At 44.8% G+C, this 25,070-nt stretch overlaps 1 protein-coding gene across 5 annotated transcripts in view; it reads left to right on the top strand.

The window, feature by feature from the left end:
- Nucleotides 1–23,877, top strand: part of TCAF2 (TRPM8 channel associated factor 2) — a 36,042-nt gene extending 12,165 nt beyond the window's left edge. Inside the window, exons 2-9 of one of the 5 annotated variants that reach the window (XM_019482154.2) lie at nucleotides 143–194; nucleotides 3,137–3,770; nucleotides 6,877–7,859; nucleotides 9,678–9,772; nucleotides 12,178–12,391; nucleotides 13,205–13,444; nucleotides 15,998–16,335; nucleotides 17,459–23,877. In XM_019482154.2, coding sequence (XP_019337699.1) covers nucleotides 3,154–3,770; nucleotides 6,877–7,859; nucleotides 9,678–9,772; nucleotides 12,178–12,391; nucleotides 13,205–13,444; nucleotides 15,998–16,335; nucleotides 17,459–17,713 — 2,742 coding nt within the window. In that variant the 5' untranslated portion in view covers nucleotides 143–194; nucleotides 3,137–3,153 and the 3' untranslated portion in view covers nucleotides 17,714–23,877. Of the gene's footprint in view, nucleotides 1–31; nucleotides 195–984; nucleotides 1,264–3,136; nucleotides 3,771–6,876; nucleotides 7,860–9,677; nucleotides 9,773–12,177; nucleotides 12,392–13,204; nucleotides 13,445–15,997; nucleotides 16,336–17,458 lie in introns of those variants that run through there. The other 4 variants (XM_014606388.3, XM_019482155.2, XM_019482156.2 and 1 more) reach the window with 4 other exon arrangements.
- The last annotated feature ends 1,193 nt before the right edge of the window (nucleotides 23,878–25,070 follow it).

Here is a 25,070-nt window from a genome sequence, read left to right on the forward strand (position 1 = left end):
AAGAGGAAGCGATTATGAGATCCTTTTTTGACTCCTCCCTGTTTGTTCACTGCTTTCCCTTTGGTCCTCTTTATTTGCTAGTCAAGAGCTCTCTGACTGTGATGGATTAAGAGTGTAAATCTTTCTGTTTTTTGGATTGCAGGAAGCAAGAGACTTCCATATGTGAGTGAATGTTTTCCTTTCCTGGGAGCCAGGTAGGTTAGAAAGGTTTGTGGTTCTTTCTTGACCATGTATCGGTATATGAGGAGTGTAAACATTCAGGAGGGAGGAAAACTACTGAACATCAAGATTGTCCAATGGCGGGCTTTCGCTCTAACCCCGCCCCTATCTGGTGTAGAGGCTTGTCTCTGTTGTCCTATGTTTTCATCGGTCTCTGGTGCTTGTCGCTTTGTCTGAGCAGTTTTTCTCTTTTTTTTTCCGTTCATACTCTGTCTTGTGTACCAAGGCAGTTTTAGCACCTCGGCTAGCTGGCCAAAGTCCACCGCCACGTCTTGCTGGACTCTCCCACACGTCTGCGACCACGCCTGCCGTGACTTGTTGTTACGGGAGAAAACAGAATGCCGGGGTGTGTGGGTTTTGACGCTTTCACTCTTGAAATCTGTCTTAGTGTAGTGAGGACTCCACCAACCCCTATACCCTCGCCTGTTCCACCGGCTGTTAATTCAGTCGTCTCGGCAATCTGCCTCTGAGCAGTACAAATGCTCGATGGTTCTCTAGGTCTGGCCAATCAATAGCCCGGATAGGCCCGGTTGTACTTCACCCAGCTTGGAGCCTGGCACAGACCTGCCATTAGTTCTAGCCAGTTCTTTTACTGGCCTATTGTCCCGATAGTTGCAAATGCACTATCTATCTGGGATGACTTCCCTCTCACTCTAACGAATAGGAGAACGAAAACAAACTGGCACTTCTCCTGCCCTTATAGTCCCAACTTTATGTTACCCTTTTTATTTCAGCCCTGCTATTAGGGTCTTTATGGTAGATCTAAGTGCCTCCTGGCAGTTCCACTTTCTCTCCCCAGGCTGCAGAGAATGCTGCAGCTCCCTCCACAGAGCTGCTTCTCTTAAACCCGATCCCCATTGCCTTCTCAGTGCCTTCGGCTATCCCTGCCGTCTCGCTGCCTGAGTCAGCCACTGCCAGTTTCTGGTGTTCCCTTTTTGCCTGCCCCATGTCTCCTGTTATCCTGGCGTTGTGGCTGACTCCCCCTTTCCTCTCCTCCTGAAACACCGGGTGAAGAACGAGCCCTGCACAGTTCTTGCAATTCAGGTGGGACCAAGTTACTTCTCTGGGGCTCTTCTCTTTCCTCACAAAGACTTATTAGTCACCCCAAGGGCGTGGTGGCATCCATAATCGGACTGCAGGAAACATGGCAAGGCACGGTCTGTCACTGGCTGAGGAGGTGGCAGACAGCCTGAAGTAGGCAGGATTTAATAGTGAACTAGATCTATTTCCATTTTCTACATCTTTTGACTGAAATGAGGAGAAGGAAAAGATCATTGGTACAGTTAGTGTGTGTGTCCTATCCCATGGCCAGGCAAACATATTTTTCATGTATTGGGACTCTCTTATTCCAGAGGCAGAGCTAACTTGGGTGAACTTGTGGTTCATTGCAGTGTACTTGCTGTTACCCTGACCCTTCTGTGACAGCTGACATTATGTCTGTGCGATAAAGGTGCTTGCTGAAGGCTCTGTGAAGATTAGACTAAGTGTTTTTCTGTATTTGTTTAGATATTAAGCTATATGTTGTTGCTAAAAGCCTAATTAAAGTTTAAGGTGTAGTGAGGCCTTGTATAAAGTAAGGCCTAGTAAATTTAGCAAAGCCTTGAAGTAGTAAGGCCCTGTGGCACCGTCTGTCTGGAAGCGCTTCATGAAGGAAGTCAAGACCATTCTCATCCTCTTATAGGTGGGGAAACTGAGACGCAAAGAAGGGAAACAACTTTCCCAAGACTGTTCAGCAGACCAGAGCTGGGAACAGAACCTCCTGAATTTTGCCTTCTAAATCTAGAGTCTCCTAAATCTTGTTAGGTTACAGTTCCTTTCTCTAGAGCACCTTATCAACGGTCCAGATATTTCCAGAGGTGCCAATCACACTCCTGGGACTGAAGTCGTATCTGTCTGAAGTTTTAATGGTGTTGCCCATAGCTGTAGTACCTGGTCATCGTCCATATAAAGCCAATTGCAATAGTGAAGTTGTTAGTGAATGATATGGAGTCTCTGAGTACAGACAGGGAAGTTATACCCAGTGTTAAAAGGTGGTGGAGCTGTTTTTCTTTGGAGCAAGGAATGGCACATAGGAAAGGAAAAGAGAGAGCACGTGCTAATTGATCTGCAGTAACCATTGTATGAAAGGCATATGAGGGCAGTCTGATTCTAAAAGAAAACTGCTAAATTACCAAGAGTTAGAGTCCACTACCATGGATCAGAGTGGCTACACAAAAGTTCTTCCTACCTCTCCCCTCCCATTCCTTAAGCTGAATGTGTTTGTCCACACGCATTGGCATTTCTCCCCAGTGAAGATCAGAATGGGAAATGTTTATTGTTGCTGGGGTTTTATATACATTTCTGTATCTGGATACATACACACATACTTACATATATGTGTGTGTGTGTGTGTGTACACACACACACAAATGCATATACATATCCACATATGTACATATAGTTTTTTTTACTCTGTCTTTTTTCACTATGTGTAATGGAATCAGTTATGGTTTTCTTGTCTAAATATTTTGGTCTGGTGAAAAGTAATTGTGTTGTTTTGTCACTGCTTTCTGTTTAAATGCTAAATACAACACTAAAAAAAATACCCAAGCAAACAAAAAGTTCCCTCACCCCACCAACTAAGAAAGGTGATAGGTCCACAGAGTCCTTGTCAGCTCCCAGTGGGATGCTGACAGAAGCAGCACAGGAGCACAAAGGGAAAAGACAAAGAGAGAATGGAGTGAATCTTCAGGGTTGGGAGGTAGAAAAACGTTGTTCTGCAAATACAGCATGTTTGCTCTGGAGTCACTGAGACCATAAAGAGGCAATGCTGCAGTATCACAATAGTTCTTCAGAGTTGACTACAGAGCTCGAATAAAGCATTTGGAGCTGTAATATTGCTTCTCTCTCTCTCTCTCTCTCTCTCTCTCTCTCTCAGATAAAAGGAGACTGAAGATGAAACCCTCAGCCATTTATGAGCGCCTGGTGGGTGGTATTGGGCAGTGGGATTTCACTGGAGATTTTGTTCCCTGTGAGCTGCTGCTTACAGGAGAGGCTGCCTTCCCGGTGCTGGTGAGCCCCCAGAAGCAGGTTCTGATTGCTGTTTCGCAGTTTGGAAAGGGCCGGATAGTGGTTGTTTCCCACGAAGAGATTTTGAAGAACCCCAGGTTCTCCCAGTTCCTTCAAAATGCTGTGGACTGGCTCAGGCCCTCCCCAGGAGCGCTAGTCGGTGTTCATAGGAATTTCGATTCCCTCTCTGAGCTGCTGCTGGGGGCTGGCATCAAAGTACAGCTTGGAGTGGGACTCATTGCCTCCATCGGGGTGTACTGTATAGATGCCTATGATGACACCCAGGCAAAGGCTTTGGTCCAGTTTGTGAAGGGAGGTGGGGGTCTACTCATCGGAGGCCAGGCCTGGCATTGGGCTTCTCAACACGGTGTGGACAGGGTCCTGTTTGAATTCCCTGGGAACCGGGTGACCAGCGTGGCTGGTGTGTACTTCACAGGAAATGCTGTGGAGACAGGTGTCTTCAAAGTCTCGAAGAAAATACCAGAAATCCCTCTCACTGTCAGGTGAGTATCTGAACTCATCTTTCTCATTATGGGCACAGTCTCTCCCAGAACCATGGGCAACTGGTGTAGCCTTACCTGCCCCCCCAGTGACCAGTCAGTGGCCGGGGGGCTATCCTCTATGGCCAATCTTGCTGACGGGGGGGGAGGGGGGGTGTCCCCCCTGTGGCTGATCTCACTGATGGGGGAGGTGTGGACCGATGATTTCAGGGTTGCACATGCACCTCCTGTGCATCGCCACTGCCCAGAACATTTACAGAGGGTATCAGGGGAAATACCCCATTTTCTGAAACTCAGCAGTGGATGTACATTCTTATACCAAAAGAAAAGGGTGTCTCTTTAGTCATAATCTTTAAGACAAAAACCAGTACTAGGACTGTCCTAGTTAATTTGTCACTGGCATAGATTCTGGCACCTGAAAAGATTGTTGCACGCTAAGAAGTAGTATTAGAGGGACCTTGGGATTCACGGACATTGTGGGGTTTCACGTCTGCAGGCCATTGAACAGATGCTGTTAGGACCAAATAAGACTACTGCCTGCTGGAAAGAGCAGGGTAGGGGGCATCAATGATAGCTGAGCTGCAATGGCTACAATTTGTGTTGACATACCTGAACCTGCATTAAACAGGTGTTCTATGAGGCTACTCACGGCAGTGTGAAGCTCTGCATGGGCTAAATATATAAGTATTTGTTCACTTTCTCAGGTGGGTTTTGCAGCCCCAGCCATGTTCTCTGCTGAGACTATGTTGCTAGGAGTACTTGAGCTAGTGGCTCCCAAGCTGATTGTATCCAGCCTCAGGATCCCTCTTGAGCTTGATCCCTGTGGCTCATCAGGATTTTACTTTCTGACCCTGTTCTCCAGGTGCTGTAGATGCTGAACAGGGATAATATAATGCCTTCACCTGGCTAGCTCTTTTCCCTGGTGCTTAATCAAGGCTGGGGAGAAAGTCCTGGAGTTCAGTAGGAATTATATGTAAATCATAGCTAGTTTTGTTTTGTGGCTTTTTAATGAAACTAATTGTTTTGATTTAGAAAACAGAAATTAAGATTGAAATAGTTTTTAATTCTGACTATGTTACCCAAATATAAGACACTCCATATTTTGAGATATCCTCAAATAGACTTGTGTTGTAGTCTTCCTCTAGTAAAGTGAAAGGTTGGTCTCCCATGGTCTCCACAGAAGGTGGACCAGGTTCTTTGTGATCATGAATGAAATGCAGGCATCTTTTGTAGAGGAGCAAAATTAACTCTGAACCATGCAACAACTTTGGGAAGGGAGAGGTACCTCATTCCCCCCCTCCTCCTGTATTTGAGGAAACTCTGGGGATTTTTAGAAGTGGATATTTGGTGGAATGCCCAGGGTAACACCCTGCGCTAGATTAGGACTGGCAGCCAGAAAACCAGTTTAACCTGCTTTCTGGGAACTTTCAGAAATTAGTCTCCAGGACTGAGGAAGATCTGTATGCCACCTGCCCTCTTGGTTCCTGGCACAGAATGAGTGCAAGCTACTTCCACATACCAATTAGTCCCAGCTGCCAGCATGGTCATTTGGGGTCAGGAAAAACAGAAAACAAGAAAAATAGATGTAAAACTTTGGCTGGAGATAAGGCAAATGCCCAGCTGGCCCCACAATCTGGCTAGCATATATTCATTCTCTTCCTCCTCCTCTGAGCTTGACATGGCTCGCTTTTGATGTATACAAAGCATACCAAGGTCTTTAATGACTACAATACTGTTTTGCTTCCATTATCTGGCCATTATATTGCATGGCAGTTGTAATAACATTTTCCACACATTTTTTTTTCTTTCTCTCACTCCCACCCTCTCCCTCTTCCTGTTAGCACTTTTAGGAAACTCTTTTTTTTCTCCCTCTCTTTTGGAAGAACAATTAGGAGTGTTGCTATCTGGATTCTGGATTTGTTTTCCTGCACTTAGAGAGAGAAATGTTACCATTGGATTTAGAGGTGCTAAGGATACAGCTTCATACTAAATTAATTTGAAGTTGCTAATGACTAATTGTTTTGCTGCCTGAAGCATATTGGCAGCAAAGCAATGCAAGAGTTTCATTGGGGAGAAGTTCTACAGAGATAATTGCACCTTGAATTACTGTTTAGGGTGACTTCCACCCTATTTGTGTAGCTCAATCGGGCTTCCATGGTACATTTTATTTGAGCTGATCCCCCGCATAATAGAGAATTTAATTCACAGAGGATAAAACTAAGCTTTAAGATCACTGATTTGCCCCAGTGATAGGTCTCATTTGAAGAAGAAACTGGGAAAAAGATATTAGGAGGAACGTTAAGTTTTTTAATTCTTGCCCTGCGGACACACGGGATTGCTTCATTTATTCTCAAGTAGTCGCATTTTTGCTTAGGAGGAAAATTACCAATAAAAACAAATTCTTCACAACTGACGGAGGGAAAATTAAACAGCCAAGCACGGGGGGGGGGGGGGGGGGGCCTGGGAGGGGAAAGAGTGAATTGAAACAAAACACTGAACCAATGACTTTTGACTACACTGACATGTGAGACACACATGGAGATAGCAGAGGGTAAGAAGAGGAGTCTTGAGTAAAAAGAAATGGGACTGCTAAGAAGCAGAGGTAATTTCTTTACAGAGATGAAAGACTTAACTTAGTGTGTGTCAGTGACTGATAGTAAAAGAAAGAGCACAGGAAAATATTTTACCTTGGCTAGATGATTAATTTTTGGGATGGGTTAGTTAGGTTAGTTCTGTCTTAAGTTTGGCCTTGTCTGTGTCCAGAAATCATGAGTCAGACCTGCAAAAGTCATGAGCTGGGCACAACAAAGATGAGATTTTGTAAAGACAGTAAATTTAGGGTCTGTCTTCTGTGTTTTGAACCTTCATGGTACACTCAGGTGACAAATTTAAGCTTTTCTTCACAAGCATGAGGGCTAGAAACTCATTTTTATTTAAAATAAAAGCTGAGAATCTCACACAATCTTTTGACTCCAGGAGCTGAGGCTTTAAGAAAAACTCCAGCTGTTGTGGTAGTCACTACAGAATAATGACAGTTGGCAGCAGAAGCTGGCATGGATGGGAAGATGGGTTGATTGGACCTTGGAGAGGTGTCTCTTGATTTTTGCAGGCATGGAGCCAATCTCTTTCATGATGTGGAGCTTCTCATGCATGGTGTGACAGAGCTGGATATCATGACAGGCGGGATACCCTCCCATTTGCTGGTGCATGGTGTGCTGGCCTTCCCACTTGGCCTGGATGGCTCACTACACTGCTTCTTTGCCGCAGCACGCTATGGTCAGGGCCGTGTGGTAGTGGCATCCCATGAGGGACAGCTGTGCGCCCCGAAGCTGGCCAGGTTCCTGCTCAATGCTGTGAACTGGTTGGATGCTGGGTGGAAAGGGCTGATTGGAGTTGTTGCCAGCTTGAGGGGGCTGTGCCCCATTCTCTCTCAGGAGGGGCTGAAGTTCCAGGTGTCAGAGCTGAGGAATGACATGAGTGTCTACTGCTGCTCTGCATACAGCGACCAAGAGGCTGACAAGATCCACACGTTTGTGGCAGAAGGAGGAGGCCTGCTGATTGGGGGCCAGGCTTGGTATTGGGCCTCCCAGCATCAAGACCGAGCTGCTGTCGCTGAATATCCTGGCAACAAAATCCTCAACCACTTTGGCATCAGCATCCTGGGCATGAACATCAAGGCAGATAAGTACCCAGCTCAGCTCCCCATGGAGCACTACCACTTCCGCCGTGCGCTCTCTCTCTTCCAGAGGCACGTGGACAAGGAAGAGCCTTTCCAGCCTCCCTTGACCAGCTGGCTGCAGAGGCTGAGGCAGGACTGCTCTGCCTTCCTGCGCATCCCAGCTGAAGACTGCCCTACCTACAACTCACTCCACCTCATCCTGATCAAGGTGCTGCGTAGAACTGGGATCCCACGGGTCAGCAAGCAGTGCCCAGTGAAGAGCAACTCCAAGGAGGCTGTCCTGCTAAGCCTGGCAACAGAGCTGTCCCAAAACATGACAGACTGTGCTGCCCTGGTACAGAAACCTGGTGATGGGGTCTGCCTGCCACCTTCCACCTCTCGTATCACTGTGGAAATAGATGGTGCAAATGCAGGTGAGCTCTTCTGTCCCCTTCCCCATATAGAATCACATAAAAATGCAATGGGAAACTATGATATGCTGTGTAGGTATGCTCATGTGTGTATATGTATGTGCATTTATGTTTAAGCATCCCCCTGCTGAGACTGCACTCCAGTGCCAGATTCACTCTTTTATCTGAGTGCATACCATGATTTAACATGATGGCTCTTTTCAGGGGCTTTGATCTGGATGGGGCGCTTGCATCTTGTGCAGCTGTATGGAATTGCATGTATCATTATGAGTGGTCCCATGTTAGAAGTGACTGTTGAGCTGCAGAGTTAATGAATGTCTGGAGTGTACTGCCATGGCCAGAACTGCTTTGTTGTTGTTTGTCTGTGTGCTTACAGTTAGTTTCCCATAATTGTTTGTTTCTGTTCTTTTTGGGTCAAACAAAACGTTGTGTTCAGCCCCAAATGCCACATGTTCTACTTATGATTTGAGCATTTTAAATTAAAAAAAATAATTAAATGGAATGAAGTTTCTAGGCAAAAAGTAGTTTTGAATGGAAAAATTGAAACCTTGTTTTAAAAACATTTTCAACATGAAGAATCCTGCAAAGTAGAAGTGAAGTTTTGAACTGTGTTGGTGCCTTTAGATTTGCACAAAAAATTTTGAGCATCAAATTTTTGTCCAGGAGTTTTGGAGAGTACAGTACTTGGCTTGTAAGGTATGTGATTTTTGACCAGAAAAGAATCAGATGTTGCTTAACTCATGATTTCCTAGATTTTTCAGGCAGATTTTGGAATCTTTATTTAACTTGGTGAGCATTCAGAGCATGTCTCCAATGCAAACTTTGCCAGGCAGCGACACCTTCAAATATGTTGTGCTGTTCTGTGGAAGTTGACTCCTGAACCAAAAGAAGTATAGCCCTGTTTGCTTGATGCGTTGGGCAAACTGATTAACACTGAATGATTGTGCCAGTTAGTTCTCTCCTGGGCCAATTAGCCCATGTGCAGCATTATGTGATAATACCTGTGATGTTTCTGGTTTAGGGGACAGCCTATATAGGGCTGCACAGTATGTTCGAGGGCACCACTGCCCAGCGTGCTGTGTTTGACCATATAGACATGGTGTAACACATGCAAATAGATCAGTTACCTTCAGTAGAGTTAGGTTCTCCAATATGAGCCGTTAATGCTCAGACTTGCAGTCTGCTGGAGCAACCTTAATGCAGAGCTAGTAAGGAATTCTTTTGCTTGGGCAGTATAGAGTGTCATATCCATGCTTTGCTGCTTATCACAGGTTTACAATCTCTAGCCAGATGATTGCATTTCTCTGGGGTGGTATCTAGATTCAAGTGACACTACTGTGGAATGCTAAAGGTCCTCAGACTTCTAACTGGACCCAGAAAAGGGTGGAAGAAGATCTTTGTGCTAAATTTGTCATGCACTCAGCTAGTGGCATTGCTCAGAATCGTAATTTGGGTGGGTTCCAATATACTGTGGATGAGCAGCAACCAGCGGTCTGATGTCACGGAAACTTGTTTGCATTGCAAATGACATCAAACAGCATTTGGAGGAGTTTTAACTGTTTGATGTCATTTGCAGTACAAATGAGTTTCTGTGACATTAGACCACTGGTTGCTACTCATCCACAGGATGTGGAACTATCATGTTTGGGCAGGTTTGGTAAAACATGGACTGAGAGGACTGAGAAAGGGGAAAACGACCAGCTCTTTCTTTGCTCTGAAAACTCAGGAATATGTTAGGTTGGGCAGAACACAAGGATGGGGAGGAGTTACGGAGGCTAAATCAGTTCTCATGTGTAGGCCTGTCTTCTGATTTGTTTGTAGGTGGGACAGCATGGAGAAGTACTGGTCTTTACCTACCTGATGGGAGCACGGCTGTGATAACCCTTCCTTGTACGGCAATCAGTGCTGGTCTGCAGGTGACTTCTGTGGACTTAATGCACTGATACATTAATGAGCTTTTGGTATCAGTGACATGAGTTGTAGCTGCTCAGAACCATTCCTTAAGGCTGCCCTATCCTTTCCCATTCCTTGCCCTCTGCTGCCACCTTGTGACTAATTTATTACATTGATTTTAATTTAGTTGGGAGAGATAAGACCAGTTTTTACATACCACACAAGGGAGCAGATAGAAGTGACAATTTTTGCCTGATCTGGCCACAGAAAGCAGTTTATGGCTGTGACCAAACACAAGTGCATGGTTGCAAACAGCTTTAAAATGACCAATTGGGTGAAAATCTGACCCCTCATTGCATGAGGTATCTGATAAAGATGTTGCAAAATGTAGCATCTTTTGTAACTTGTGTCTGGAGTTCCCAGCCTGTCTCTCTCTTCAGAATGGGAGGAGGGAAAGGGAGCAGAGGGAGTTCAGTCTGGAGGGTGGGGCGGGTATATTGCAGCCCCCACCAAGGTGTGTGTGTGGAGGCTCCAGTTCACCCACCCCACTCTTCAGCAACAGCTGGGGAGCCCCAAGGATGAGCCTTTTCCCCCTCCCATTCTGAAAACAGGGATCACTGGCAGAGAGCCTGGCCATTGATATGGGAACCTGGCTGCAGGGCTCCCTTCTCCCCTGGATTCCCTTCTCCCCTGGAACCAACAGTGAACTTCTGTTTGGTCTGGGGTAAGGTTGTAAGTCAGAAAACACTTTGCAAAAATAGTTCTGAGTTACGGCTGGGAGCTGCACTTCTGTCTGCACCCCAGATGTTTGAGGAAGGGGATTTTTGTGCCTAAAAGCTTGCCTAACATCCTTCCTGACTACAAATTTGGTCCTGTAAAAAATATTGCTAAACACATCCTGATTCTCATGCATTCCCTAGACCATCATGGCTACTGCAGTGCTGCTACAGTGATATTTATTTATATTTCCCAGGCTGTATACTTGTAGCTCCATTTCTCCCTGTTAATTGGGTAATAGGATTTGCTGCTGTCTGAAGGCTGAGCTTCTCTCTTTGTTACACAAAGGATGCATCTACAGGAGGTGCTTACTGCAGTTGCCTAATTAGCTCTGCAGTAAAGCGTCACTGTCTACACAAGTTGTGCTATTAGGCTAGGGTAAACTAATTAATTCTGCCATGGCATAGTGCTGCCCAACACAAATACTATTCTACAACAGAGCTATTTATTCTACCACAATGCACGTGTAGATAGTGACCAGTCCAGTGTAGGCTGGGGCATCAGGGTGCCCCAGCCAGCCACTCTACAGCACATTGAGCCAGGCAAGAGCAAGCCCCAGGACTGGCAGGCTGACTCCCCCGGGCCTCCTGCCAGCCGAGGCTGCACTGTCTTAGCTCAACATGCTGCGGTCCCAGGGCTCATGTGTAAATGCTGCACCCTGGAGCAATAAACTCTATCGTGAACTGTGCTGGAGTTTATTGCATCTCATTAATATTCTTGTGCAGATGTGCTCAGAAAGATGTAATGAAGGTGGACCCAGCCTAAGTGGCTGTACATTCCCAAGAGACCAATTCAGTTCTGTGCTTCCCTGGAACACTGGAACGTACACACACCCAGAGAGACAGTCACTTCAATGACTTCAGCTTACCCTGACATATTTGGTCTTGCTTTAAATGACCTAGCAGTGATACTGCTAACACTGTTGCCACAATAACACAGAGCTCTTCCCAGGCTTTCTACCCAGATTCTCAGCTGGGTATGTTAGTCTGTGCCAGGCTCCATGCTGCCATGGATAGACCGCTGCCAGTATCTAAGCTAGCTCGTCTATCACTATCCAGCTCTGTAGTCAGTGCTGTGACTAGTAGACACACTGGGTTTTAATGCATCAGTGCAAGCATGCAAGGTGGAGGGGAAAGCCACTGGGCACTGAGTTTGTGGCAGCACCTCGTGCATTAAGAAGATGCGGCTTTCTGTTTTACATGACCTGGCTTTCATGGTGGGGCTGAATCCTGCTGTTTTCCCTTAAACTGGTATGTGAGAGGCATCAGCAGGCTAAGCCTCTTGCTCACATGCCACACTTTGTTGGGTGTGCTCCCACCTTTATGAGCAGGGACATGTCACTCACAATGGTGCTCTCAGTTCTTGGCCACTCTGCCGAAGCTGCCATTGAGGGAGGCAGGTCATACAAGAGATGTGGTAGAATGGTGTTTTGTGAAAAGAAGAGTTGCCCATCTAGAACCTTACTAAATCTTACGAGCTTGTTTCCCCTGCAAGCAGCAGGCAGCATTTGCTGTTGGTCACTCTGTGGCTGAGTTTGATTGGAACTAGTGACTCCCTTCTTCATGCTTTGTACACGACAGGCCCCAAGACAAAGAAAGAGGGGTTTGCTTCAAGTTCTTTACCTTGCTTTTCCTCCTTTTCCATTTCCCAGGTGCAGATTGGGTGTCATTCTGATGACCTCACTAATGCAAAGGAGCTGATGCGGGCCCCAGTGGTGATACGTAAGTGCCAGGTCAACTGTCAGAACCAGTCAGTTTCCTGCCTCTGGGGTGGCCTCATTTACATTGTCGTACCAGGCGGAAGCCAGCTGGGGAAGGTGCCTATGGCTATAGAAGGAGCAATCAAAGCTCCTTTCTTCAGACTTGGTAAGTATTTTTTCTTTGGTGCCTCTCTCCTGAGAAGCTATTGTGATGGGTATGTGAGAGAAAGCTGATCCAGTGGTTTGGGTGTTACTATAGAAAATGGAGCCCAGGTTTCTAAGCTCTTAGGCTGTTGTATCCCTCTGGGTAACTCCAGGTGAGATTTGAGCCTCTCTTGCTTCAGTTCCCCATCTGTGAAATGGTGGACTACTGCAGGTGGATAGTAGGTGGAGGAAGAGTTGGCACTGGAACCCAGGTTGGCATCTGAAAGTATCTGAAATATTGACATTTTCCCAAACACTTAGATATTGATAGACTGACATTCTCTGAAGACAAAAAAACACTCTGCTGAAAAAAGTCCATCCAGTTATAATCATTTTGCCCAGCTTCCTTTTCTTTATTTTGCTTTCCTTTTGATGCCTTTATGTGGCTATTTCAAGTCATTGTAGTAAAAAATAAAATAATTAGCCACTCTGATAAGTTTCCTGGTTTTCCCATTGGTCTTCTCTTGTTCTACGGAACTTCTTTCTCTGTGTCACTTTAAATTAAAATAATGTGGTGCAGTTTGACACCTCCTAGTTTCTGAGAGGTGTATTAGCATTCAATGGGAAGGGACAGGTGGTAGCCCCCAAGCTAAGCTGAGTGAAGGCCTTTTTTGGCAGTATTGCTACATCCACACCAGGGATTTTGCTGGCATAGAAGTGTTGGCTGAGGGGTGCCCTCTTTTGACACTGTTACCGACTACTGCTTCCTAAGTGTTGTGTAACCAGACCTAGCTGAGAGACTGGGGTAGTTTAATTTGTTTTCTGTGTGATGCAGGAGAGACCTGTAAACGCCAATGGCAGACCAACATCCGGCACTACCCTGCTCCCTGGGCAGAACTAGCGACTGAGAATCTGATCTTGACTGTGCCTGCTGACAACATCCGCCATGTAGAGAACCCAGAGCCACTGCTGACCCTGTGGGATCAGATCATGTGGGCAATAGCCACGCTGGCAGCAGCACCAGCAAAATTCCCAAGGCCAGAAAGGATTGTAACAGATGTCCAGATTTCAGCTGGTGAGTGTATGGTCATATCAGGGGTTCTGACAGAAAGGGTTTCAGACAACAACTCCAGTTCCTTCCAAGGCTATTTTATTGACTAAAGTTTTAGATGAATGAGAAGGGTGAAAGAAACATGCAAGTCTAATAGAACTGCACGCCCATTTGGTTCCTCTGTGTGCTTAAAGCATAGATACACTCTAAAGAAGGGCTTTATAAACTACTGAGATGCTTTAACATGCAGCTCTACTCTGGAAAGTTGGCACTTTCTTACTTAGTAGATCTGCTCCTTTAGCTGTGTTCAGTCAGGGGGCATGTCTACAGGTGTAATTAATACTATAAAGGGTTGCTGTGCTCAGCATCTATACATAACAGCATCTATACATAACGTATTTACAGGTAGTAGCTAACTGCACAGTAGGCTAATTTACTGCACAGTAAATGGTGTGCATGTGTAGATGCTGATGCTTTACCGTGCAGTATATTAGTCTACTGTGCAATGCCCAGTGCTTCCTAACTTTAGTGGCTCAAATACTTATTTTACTCCTTTTTCCCCACTTCCTCATGGTTGTTCTGCAGAATTAGTATATCTTGGCAAGTATGACCTAGATTCAGTTCCTTCTTTTTCTCAGTAACAGGCTTGCTTACTAACTTTCAATTACAGCCCCTTATATTTACACCTCTGCATGTTTATTGAAGACAAAGGGGTGCATTGAAGACAAAGGGGTGCAACTGTGGGCAGAACTTTGCCTGCAAAACTTTTGTTGCTGGTAGTGGTAGAAAGAGAGAACAAACTCAGCTTGGCATTGAAAACCTAGCATAAGTTTGTAGTATTTTAACTTGCCATCTTAGTTGATCTGTTGTCTACTGGATGATAGACATGGATCTGTTATTTTTATGGAGTCTGTTCCCAGAGCAGAACAACCCTTGTGGGTGAGAATCTGTATCGTGCAGATGATCTGCACAAGGTCTGTGCACAAATACTGAGGTCCTGTCCTGTGGTTAAATCAAAGTTGTTTGTTGTGAAACTTTGGTTATCTTGGATAAATGCCAGCTGCCTAGAACTGCATTCTTTGGACTTAGGCAGACAAGGTTCCTTGGGTGAATTTGATATCTTTTATTAGACCAACCCAAATGGTTGGAGAATAGTTATTAAGCAAGCTTTCGGGTTCAAAAACCCTTCGTCAGGCTAAGGAAGAGCACGCAGCAACTGCTGCAGCGTCCTTAGCCTGACGAAGGGTTTTTGAACCCGAAAGCTTGCTTAATAACTATTCTCCAACCATTTGGGTTGGTCTAATAAAAGATATCAAATTCACCCAAGGAACCTTGTCTGCCTATATCCTTAGACCAACACGGCTACAACCTAAACCCCTGCAATTCTTTGGACTTAAAATTCCTCTATGCTTCTGATGGACTTGCATTTTGTCTCCCTTTTTAAGGCTGGAGGGGCAGAATTTTTGTGTAAAGTTGCTGGCAGCTGTCCAGTAACTGCCATTAAATTCCATTTCCTTTTTATTTATAGCCTCTTTTTTACTTTATTATTACCACTGTAGTATTTTCCCTCTGGCCTTTTTTGTCCCCTGTTTTTCTTTGCCCTCCCTTCCCTGCTTTATGTTTTGGTTTTTTAATTTCTACCCTTTTATATTTTCACTGACATCCTGTCACATTTTTAGCTTCTCTCATTCCTGCTTTCCTGATTTCCATCTATTCCCTTTTCCACAGACAGCCTCTTTTCCACCTTGTATTTTATCACTGTTGTTTCTCTCTGACCTTTTTTTCCTTTTTCGCCCTGCCGTCTTCCTCATCCCCTCCCCTGCTTTACCTTTTGTCTTGCTTATCTCTACCTATTTACATTTTCACTGACATCCTACCACACTTTTAGCTTCTCTCATTCCTTGGAGTCTCAGACCAAAAGAGACTCCCTGGACCTGATGACAGGTAATTGCACCCAAAAGATTGCTAAGAACTTTTTTCCAACTATTCAGTAGGCTATTAGAATGTTTTTTGTTGTGATACACTACTGTGCAGTGTTATACTAATGTGCAGTACGCGTCTCGTGTGACGCGCTCCCTGTATACTCCTAATTGGCCCATACTCAGTCACATAAGTGGTATTTTTAAGCCTACTAAAGGGTTAATCCAGCCCTGCCAGGGGCAAAAAGATTGGACACCACTAATCTAGTCTACTGAGCATGCTCTGTATAGATGTGTGCACTTAACTTGTCTGCACTGGGAAGGTACTTGCAGACTCTGTGCAAGTGCCAAAAAGGCCATTTACATAGCTGGAAAATTCATTCAGGCACTCAAAAGGGATCCTGTCCTTAATTTTCCTGCTCTTTGGTTCCAGTTTGTAAAATGGACATAGTAGCACTTGCCTTGCTTTGTGGTATCACGTGGGGAAATATATTAAAGATACTTGGATGCTGTGGTAATGAGGGCTCTATTCCTTTGATGGAATAGGAATGTAAGTGATATACAGTAACATGGATAGTGCTAAGCATGCTAAGTAAGTGCATCTGTGGTGCTGGGGTGATCACTCACACTGGATGTTGGCATTATGTCTTCCTTCTAGGCTGGATGCATGCTGGCTACCCCATTATGGGCCATCTGGATTCAGTGAAGGAGATGGTGAATGTGGAACATATGCGAACAACTGGCCTGTGGGGTCCCATCCATGAACTAGGACATAATCAACAGCGGGCAGGCTGGGAATTCCCCCCTCACACTACGGAGGCCACCTGCAACCTCTGGTCTGTCTATGTACATGAGAAGGTGCTGGGTATCCCCAGGAACAAGGCCCATGAAGCCCTCCGGCCAGCGTGTCGAAAGGAGAGGATAAAAGGGTATCTCGAGGAAGGAGCTCAGCTGAAGGACTGGAGCATGTGGACTGCACTGGAGACATACTTGCAGGTAACTCTGGGAGAGATGAAACTAGGTCTGTTCTCACTGGATTTATTAATCCCTTTGGCAGATAAAATACCCCCAGGTTGTTGTCTTTGGCCTACACAAACATGTGCTCAGGAGTTGGACATGTCATAGGTCTGTAAAGCACCTGATGGGTTCTTTACCACTCCAACATCCTTTGGGTTTAGGTCAGAGTCCTCTAACTTCTCCTCTTTCTCCTATACAGCTTGGTTTACTGCTTTGGATCTCTCTCTCTCTCAAAAGTCATAAAGTAATAGTCCACCTTGCCCATGTCATATTCACCAGGTGATCTAAGTCTCTCACCCAGTGATCCCTTACTTAGTTACCAGCCAGTCCAGATAGACTTTTTTCTTGTGTGGTTACCTTGCTGGTCCTAGGAGGCTTTCATTTGAATAGAGGATTGTCATAGTTTGGTGATCCTTCACAACTTACTCTTCGGCAAGTATAAGAATTTCTCTTGGCATCTTCTCTGAATTTCAGGACAATGTGGAGGCTGTAGAACAATTTTTACAATCAAAATGGTCCTGTAAAACAAGAGAGATGATGATTTGCTGTAGCAATACACAGACATATCCTAACCAGTCCCATTCTACTATCATCCAGCCCTCTAATTCAATCTAATCTTGACCATTTAACTTGAATTCCCTGTCCCGTGCCCAATCACCCTTTTCTCTTGAAAGGGTGAAGGTAGGCTGCTGGGGCTGCAGTGATGGCTTTATTGCTCGTCCTATTGGAGCTTCAGTCTCTGGATTATTCTGTAATGCCAGTGGGAGATTTTTTTGTTTGCAGCAAGCAAAACATAAAGTTTGTCAACCTTACAGGATTATGATCTGCCTCAACTAGCAGTATGTGAACTGTTTTAATTAAAATGTGTACCTCTTGTGATGAGTAATGTTTGAAAATAGTTCATGTCTGTGATGTGAGGACCACAAGTCCTTGCAAGGGTTAAATGTACTTTATTGAAGTGTCTTCATATTCTGAATATGGAGGTTGATTTAATTTTGATTTGTGTTCTGAAAAGTTGCATGAGGTGGGATGAAGCAGTCTCTCATGTTCTAGCTGTGGAAGACAACTGTGCTGTTAACATTTCCCTCTCTTTGGTCCTCAGCTGCAGGAGGGCTTTGGCTGGGAACCCTTCATCGCGCTTTTCTCTGAATACCAGAAGATCCTCACCATCCCCAAGGACAACCCCTCCAAGATGAATATGTGGGCTCGGAAGTTTTCTCTGCAGGTGAACAAGAATCTGGCTCCTTTCTTCATGGCTTGGGGATGGCCTATAAAGAATGAAGTCTCCTCAGAGCTGGCAACTCTACCAGTCTGGGAGGAGAACCCCATGAAGAAGTATATCCCTGTGAAAAAATGACCTAGGTTGTGAGATCCTTAAATCTAGTGCCTAACTCCTATTGGTCTTGTGAGCAAGATGCCTAAATGCCTTTTAAAAGCTAGGGTCAAGTTTCTAAAACATAAGTTAAACAAATCTGATATTACCCCCCTCATCGACCCAAGTATCTGATCCACATCAATATCTGAAACTACTAGTCTTTGTATCATTGGGCAATTACCCTTAGTTTTGCACAGAATGCTTCAGCTGTTTGGGTGAAATTCACCTGCTTGCAGAGGACTCAGCAAAGGTCAATATACCATTCAAGTCCTATGTAAGACCTGTTGTGAGGGCTTACATAGTGCACAGGCCTTACACTGGCCCTCTGCCTAGAAGTGATTGCATGCAGTTCCTGCAAAACCTGTCTCTGCACCCATAGATTCTTCCTGGGCAGAACATTCACTGTGCTTACCTTGTGGATCATATCTCAGGATATTCTTCCTCAATGCAAATACTGTCAATGGCAATTGAGTTCTTCTAGTTTATTGTTTTAATCTAGGTAATACAAGACCTCCATTAGAGGCTTGACCAGTTTTAGTTTTTAAGCTTTAATCTCTAGTAGTTTCCACACCCATTACCATAAAACCCAGTAGTCATAATGCTTTTATACAACTGTCATTTGGCTGATAACCCAGATGCTGATAATTTCTTTCTGCTTTGTCTTGCTAATTTTCATTTGTATTCTGTCTTGATTGCGCTCCCAATTACTCTGTGATACTGAAATGTGTGAGGTTAAATTTTTGCCTCGCATTTTACAGTTACTTTCTGTTGTTTGGCACTGATATAAGAGGGTTTTCCAATAAAGTCTGTATGGTATTCTGGCACAGGGCAGGGAACTCTTCAATCCCGTATTAGCCCTGTTTTGAAGACCCAAAATAAAACTTGTCATGGTGTCTACACAAGTGGACTTCATCCTCAGTGAACTTATAAACAGAAGTCAAATAATGCATGGATGGAAACAAGTGGTTAAGAATGTTGTCTGTTCTGTTATGGAACTCTATGGTGTTGAAGCTGTGGCATTAATTTATTTTTTCTTAACAAAACAGAGAGAGGCCAAGCATGCAGAGGAGGGGCCAAGTCCTGGCATACAGAGTGTTTCGTCAGTTTCAGTGGAGCGATCACAATTTATGCCAGTTGACATTCTGATCTGATGTACTTAGGGATGCATGTTAATCAAACCCAGTTTTAAAACAACCAATTCAATTTCATTTGTTGGCAGGGTGGGGTCTTTTTAGTAAAAAAAAAAATATATATAATGCCATAAAATGGGAAAAATTGGATAAAAATTTTGCTCGGTAAATGCCAGCCGGGACCTTGGTTGCAAAAACAGGCATCCCGACTTGGTCTCTACAGCAGTAAAACAAGACATTGGTGTAAAGAGAGATCCCAGAAAGATCAATGAAACTAGTCGGTGTCCTGTCTGGAACAAGTTCATGTCATGGTTGAGAGCAGTCTTTCACAGAAAAACAGAAAAAGAAAATACACTTGGAAAATATATTAACTTCAGACAGATTGAAACCAGGCTCTCCTTCTCCAATAAACTCCAAAAACCGATGGGTTCATTGTGAAACTTTCTAATTAAATGTGATTAATTGACTTTCTTTTCACAAGAAGTAGTTAGCTATGTTAGTCTGAAGGCAGCCAGAAGGCAGGGTACATTTGCACCTTATAGACTAAATTATGGATGTACAAGCTTTCATAAATAGTAGTTTACCTAATCAGATTATATGAAGGGACTGCAGGGACAAGAGCTCTGCATGCTGCAGTTCCTGTGTAGCATTTGATAATGTAAACTGCTGCTTCTGAAAGCTTATGCATCTATGGCCTAGTGCAGGGTGGCCAACCTGCAGCATACATACCACAAGTGGCACAGGAAGCTTCTGTGTGTGGCAGACTGCAGATCAGGGAAGGAACAGGCATCACAGTGACAGATAGGGTAGGAAGCAGAAAGCAGAGAAGCAGGTTGGGTAGGGGAAGGGGATTGGATTGGTGCTTGAAGAGGGTATGGGGCTAATTTGTGGCAAGTTTGCCAGTGGGTTGGCTCCAAACGATTTAGTCCAGTGGTTCCCAAACTCTGACAGATTGCACACCACTAATTTAAAATGACCTTAAGTACCACTAGCAAATTTTTGTCATCTAAAGTAATTATAATAAATCTGTTAACGCGTACCACTGACAGGTTGTCTGTGTACCACTGGTGGTACCCGTACCACAGATTGGAAACCGCTGATTTAAGGTGAAAATCTACCTTGCCTTCTGCTTTTAATTTTACAGTCAGCTTGTCTGATGAAACATCACTTGCTAGTGTCCACACACATGCTAGATAGTCCCCTGTTCCTATAACTTGGCAAAGAAACTCCTAATACTGCCTAGTCAAAGTTAATTTAACTTCTCCAGTGTGTCTCTAAGACTGCCTAAGACACTTGCAGGCAGACTACAAAATAAATAGGCATGATATTTCTCCAGGATTAGGTAGCATGTGGAATGAGAACTCTTTCAGGTTAAGCTTGTGGCTGGAAACAGTTTGCTCCCCAGTGAGGCTCCTCTTTGAACACCCCTTACTCACAGTGAAGCATTCGATAGCATTTAATGATAGATCCCTTTTAATAATACAGCCAAACCCTGTACTATAGCCTCCATGTCCTTAGGTTCTTCTTCTCTCAGATCCCTTATAGTATCACAGACTCAGAAAAGTGTTGTTAAAATACTCTCAAGAGGAAAAGGGATGGCCCCCCTGCTGCAGAGGAAGGCAAAACATTCCTTCCTGATCCCAGATGTGGTGATTGGTCTGACCATGAACTGAGTCTCTCTCTAGCCAGGAGACTCCAAGTTTCAGCCCCAGCAGGAGCATTGGCACACACAGTCAAAATCCCCAACTTTGGCTGCAGCCAACCCTAACACTTCTGAGGAAGGCAAAAAAATACTTCTGACACCTGTAACAATAGGCAGGGGAAAAATCCTTCCTGGCACCATGCGGCAACCAGCAAAGTCCAGAAGTGAGAGAAAAACCAAAGGCCCTAAACTCTGCTTTGAAACCTGGGGTATAAAACCTTGTGTTGAGCTAGATAGAATCCTTTTAACATGCATTATAGTTACTTTAGTAGGCTTGTAGCTGCATTAACTATAAGTTAGTCCAAGTTAGTATATGTGGGTGCATCCCCACGAGTGAGCATGTGTAGTTTGTAGCGCCACAAACCCATCTGTGGCACTGCAAACAGCACATACCACATATGCATGCATTTGCCATGCTACAAATTAGCATAGTGTAGTGGGTTTGATCCTGGTGTCAAAAAAAGCCCGTGCCAAAAATAGCAGGGTGGCGCATGTGGCTGCAGCACGTGCCACCTGAAACCGGAACCTGGCCAGCCACAGTCACACTCTGGTTGCTGGCCAGGCTCCATGCACCTGTGCACCCAGATCACCACTGCTGCATCCCTGGGAGGCCTGCAGGACCAGGTTTCATAGTTTCATAGTTGATAGGGTTGGAAGGGACCTGAGCAGATCATGAAGTCCGATCCCCTGCCATGGCAGGAAAGAGTACTGGGGTCAAACGACCCCAGCAAGGTGTTCATCTAGCCTCCTCTTAAAGACTCCCGGGTTAGGAGTTAGCACCACTTCTCGTGGAAGTTGGTTCTAGATCCTAGCCTCCCTGACAGTGAAGTAGCGCCTCCTGATATCTAGTTTAAACCTACACTCTGCCAGCTTGTGACCGTTATTTCTTGTCACTCCTGATAGTGCTCGGGGGAACAGGGACTCCCCCAATGCCTGCTGGTCCCCTCTGACTAGTTTGTAACAGGCCACTAGATCCCCCCTCAGCCTTCTCTTGTGGAGGCTGAACAGGTTCAGGTCCCTCAGCCTCTTCTTGTAGGGCCTGCCCTGCTGCCCCCGATCATGCGAGTGGCCCTCCTCTGGACCCTCTCCATGTTGTCCACATCCCTCCTGAAGTGCAGCGCCCAGAACTGGATGCAGTACTCCAACTTCGGCCTGACCAATGTCATATAGAGGGGGAGGATCACCTCCTTGGACCTGCTTGAGATGCATCTATGAATGCATGACAAGGTGCGGTTGGCCTTCCTGACCACATCCCCACACTGTCGGCCCATGTTCATTTTGGCATCAATAATGACTCCAAGATCCTTTTCTGCCTCTGCACTGACAAGAAGGGAGTTCCCCAGCCTGTAGGTATGCTGCTGGTTCTTCCTACCCAGGTGCAGTACCTTGCACTTGTCAGTGTTGAAACCCATCCTGTTCTCATCCGCCCACCCCTGTAACCTGTCTACGTCCAATTGCAGCCTATTCCTCCCTTCTAGCATGCCCACTTCCCCGCACATCTTAGTGTCGTCTGCAAATTTGAACAGGGTGCTTTTTACACCCCCGTCCAAGTCTCTGATGAAGATGTTGAACAGTGTGGGTCCAAGGACCAAGCCCTGGGGGACCCCACTGCCCACATCCCTCCAGGTCAAAAATGACCCATCCACCATCACTCCCTGGGTGCGGCCCTCCAGCCAGTCAGTGACCCAATTGACTGTGTAGGTGTCAATGCCACAGTCCCCTAGTTTTTTAATGAGAATGGGGTGAGAGACAGTGTCGAAGGCCTTCCTGAAGTCCAGAAAGACTACTTGCACTGCTACCCCTGTGTCTAAGGATTTTGTGACCTGGTCAAAGAAGGCACCAGGTTGGTCTGACAGGACCTGCCTCTAATGAACCCATGTTGGTTGCCCCTAAGCATAACCTCCCCTGCTGGCCCCTCATGGACATGTGCCAGGATAATTCTCTCAAAAAGCTTACCCAGGACCAAGGTAAGACTAACTGGCCTATAGTTTCCTGGGTCCTCCTTCCTCCCTTTTTTGAAAACAGGAACCACGTTGGCCCTTTTCCAGTCCTCTTGCACCACACCAGAGCACCACAAGTGCTTGTAAAGCCATGCCAGGGGTCCCGCAATGACCTCTGCTAATTCCCTCAGCACTCTGGGGTGGAGGTTGTCAGGACCAGCTGATTTAAATACGTCCAGTCCCTCCAGAAGTTCCCTGACTAGATCCTCACTGACTCTAGGCCTGGGTGCACCTCCCCTGGGTTCTAGGGGGGTCCCGGTGGGGGGTGACCCAGTCCCTGCTCAGGAAAATGGAGGCAAAGAAATTGTTAAATAGGTTAGCCTTGTCGTCTGGTGTGATGACAAGATTTCCTAGCGTGTATTGCAGAGGCCCCATGCTACCCAGTACCTTCTTTTTACCCACTATGTATTTAAAAAAGGACTTCTTGTTGTCTTTGATCTGGGTAGCTAGTCCCAGTTCCATCTCCGCCTTGGCCTTCCTGACTGGCCCCCATGCCCCGAGCAACTGAGGTATAGTCCTCCTTGGTGATGGCCCCTCCCTTCCATTGGGTGTATGCCTCCCTTTTAGCTAGGAGATGTTCCGATATACTTTTGGTGAGCCAAGGGGGCTTTTGCGCCCTCTTGCCCCCTTTGATCTGTGTTGGGATTACCTCCCTTTGGACTTGGAGGATTGTATCCTTAAGGAACGACCACTCTTCTTGGACACCTGACTCCTCTCCCCTCCGGGACCTCAGGTGCTGGCCCCAGCCTCCCTTACCTGACCTGGGTCAATTTGCCATTCTCCAGAACATGCGTGCAGAGGCATGCCTGGGGACAACTAGCGGCACAAACATGTGACAGTGCTGTTTGTCCTTGGGGAAATGCACATTCCTGCTCATGGGGACGCACCCAGTGAGGCTAAGGGAAGAAATGTAAAAGGAACTAAGTCACAGGTGAGAAAAGCTTCTTGGAAGACTAGCCAGTCTGAGAACATCTAATCTTAATAAAGGGATTAGTTCAGTGTATACCATCTTGGCTAACAGAATGACATCTTTTTGTTACCATACTTGTCAAAGTTTCTATCAAGTAATGTTTTACGTCTTTGTTTGAGAAGGGTGATAAAAAGGGGCTCAGTCTCTAAATGTGGATAAGATCGCCCTAACAAGCTGGTTAGTTGTTAATAATTCATAAGATTTTAAGATGCAGAGATTCCAAGTTGTAAGACTGCTTACTTCTGCTTGGTTCATAAAGATATATCTAGCTATGTATTTTGCTATTTTTTATTTGCTAGCATATTCATAATTGGAAATTCTAATAAAACTTGCTTATAAATTCACTCCATCGAAGGACTAATTTTGCAAGCGAATAGGGCCTGTCAAAAGAAACCCTCAGACCTTCAAATCTACTCTAGGGGTCAATGGATATGGTGATCCAGGCAGTAGACTGCTGGTCCTGTTCTCAGCAAAACTGAGGTCTTTTTCCCTTTATAGAGAAATCAAGTGGGCTCAGTGGGAAATTAAGAAGATGGGATCTTTATTACTTTTTAGTCTCTTGTGTTTAACAACAACAGGAAAATTGAATCAAGATTGGTGCACCATTAAACGTTTGGAAATTAAGGGGTATATTTATTCATAGATATCAACATCCGTTTGTTTTCTTTAGGGCTTCCCCTTCCCCATTTCTTTCTGTCTCTCTATGGAGAAGCAGAAGAAAAACAATTTTGAATACCAGTTTGGGTCTGAAACTAAATCCTATACTAGGCAACAGGATTTCCTTTTATTTTAAAAGGTTAAATTAATATTTTTGTTGAATATATATACTTTGGTCTGTAATTTTTAGTCTTTTATAAGTTAGGAATTTTACTATGAAAATAATTAAAGGGACCTAACAATAAAATAATATTCCAGAGGCAGGATTAAGGGGATGCTCCCTATCAAAAGCCCCAAAGATCCCCACAATGGAATACAGTCCTAGGGGTATGCCCTGTGAATGGCTGAGCATTTCTGCTCTTGAAATATATGTTAAATATTATGTAGCAGAGAGAGAAGTTGGGATTATACTCCCTCCACAACTTCCAGAATCTAAGGAGATCTGGAGTGTAATATGTACTGAATTAAAGACTCTTCTATAAGAAGCATTAAAAACCCAAAGACAACATGGATATTTTGTATATTGTTTGCAAATAACTGAAAAGTAAAATTGTCAAAGTGCAAGAATTAGTCACTGCTCAAAGTAACTTTATATGTTATAAGCTCAAGTTTAATTTTACAGAGATCTGGAAAAGAAACTGCAACAAAAATAAAGATCCAGTGAAATCACCTTTCAAAAAGTTGAGAATACTAAGATTATGTTTATTGACTATTTTTGTTAAATAAGTACTACCAGATGCCATGTATTGTTAAATTGGAGAGTTGTACTCCATGGAAGCTTAGGACTGAGCTAAATTTCTCTTTTTATCCTCAAAAAGTGTTCAAGTTTGCTCAATTCTATCTCAAATAGTAAATCAGATTTGAATCTGAAGAAAAACCA

This window comes from Alligator mississippiensis, chromosome 4, assembly GCF_030867095.1.
Source record: "Alligator mississippiensis isolate rAllMis1 chromosome 4, rAllMis1, whole genome shotgun sequence".
Taxonomy (NCBI): domain Eukaryota; kingdom Metazoa; phylum Chordata; order Crocodylia; family Alligatoridae; genus Alligator; species Alligator mississippiensis.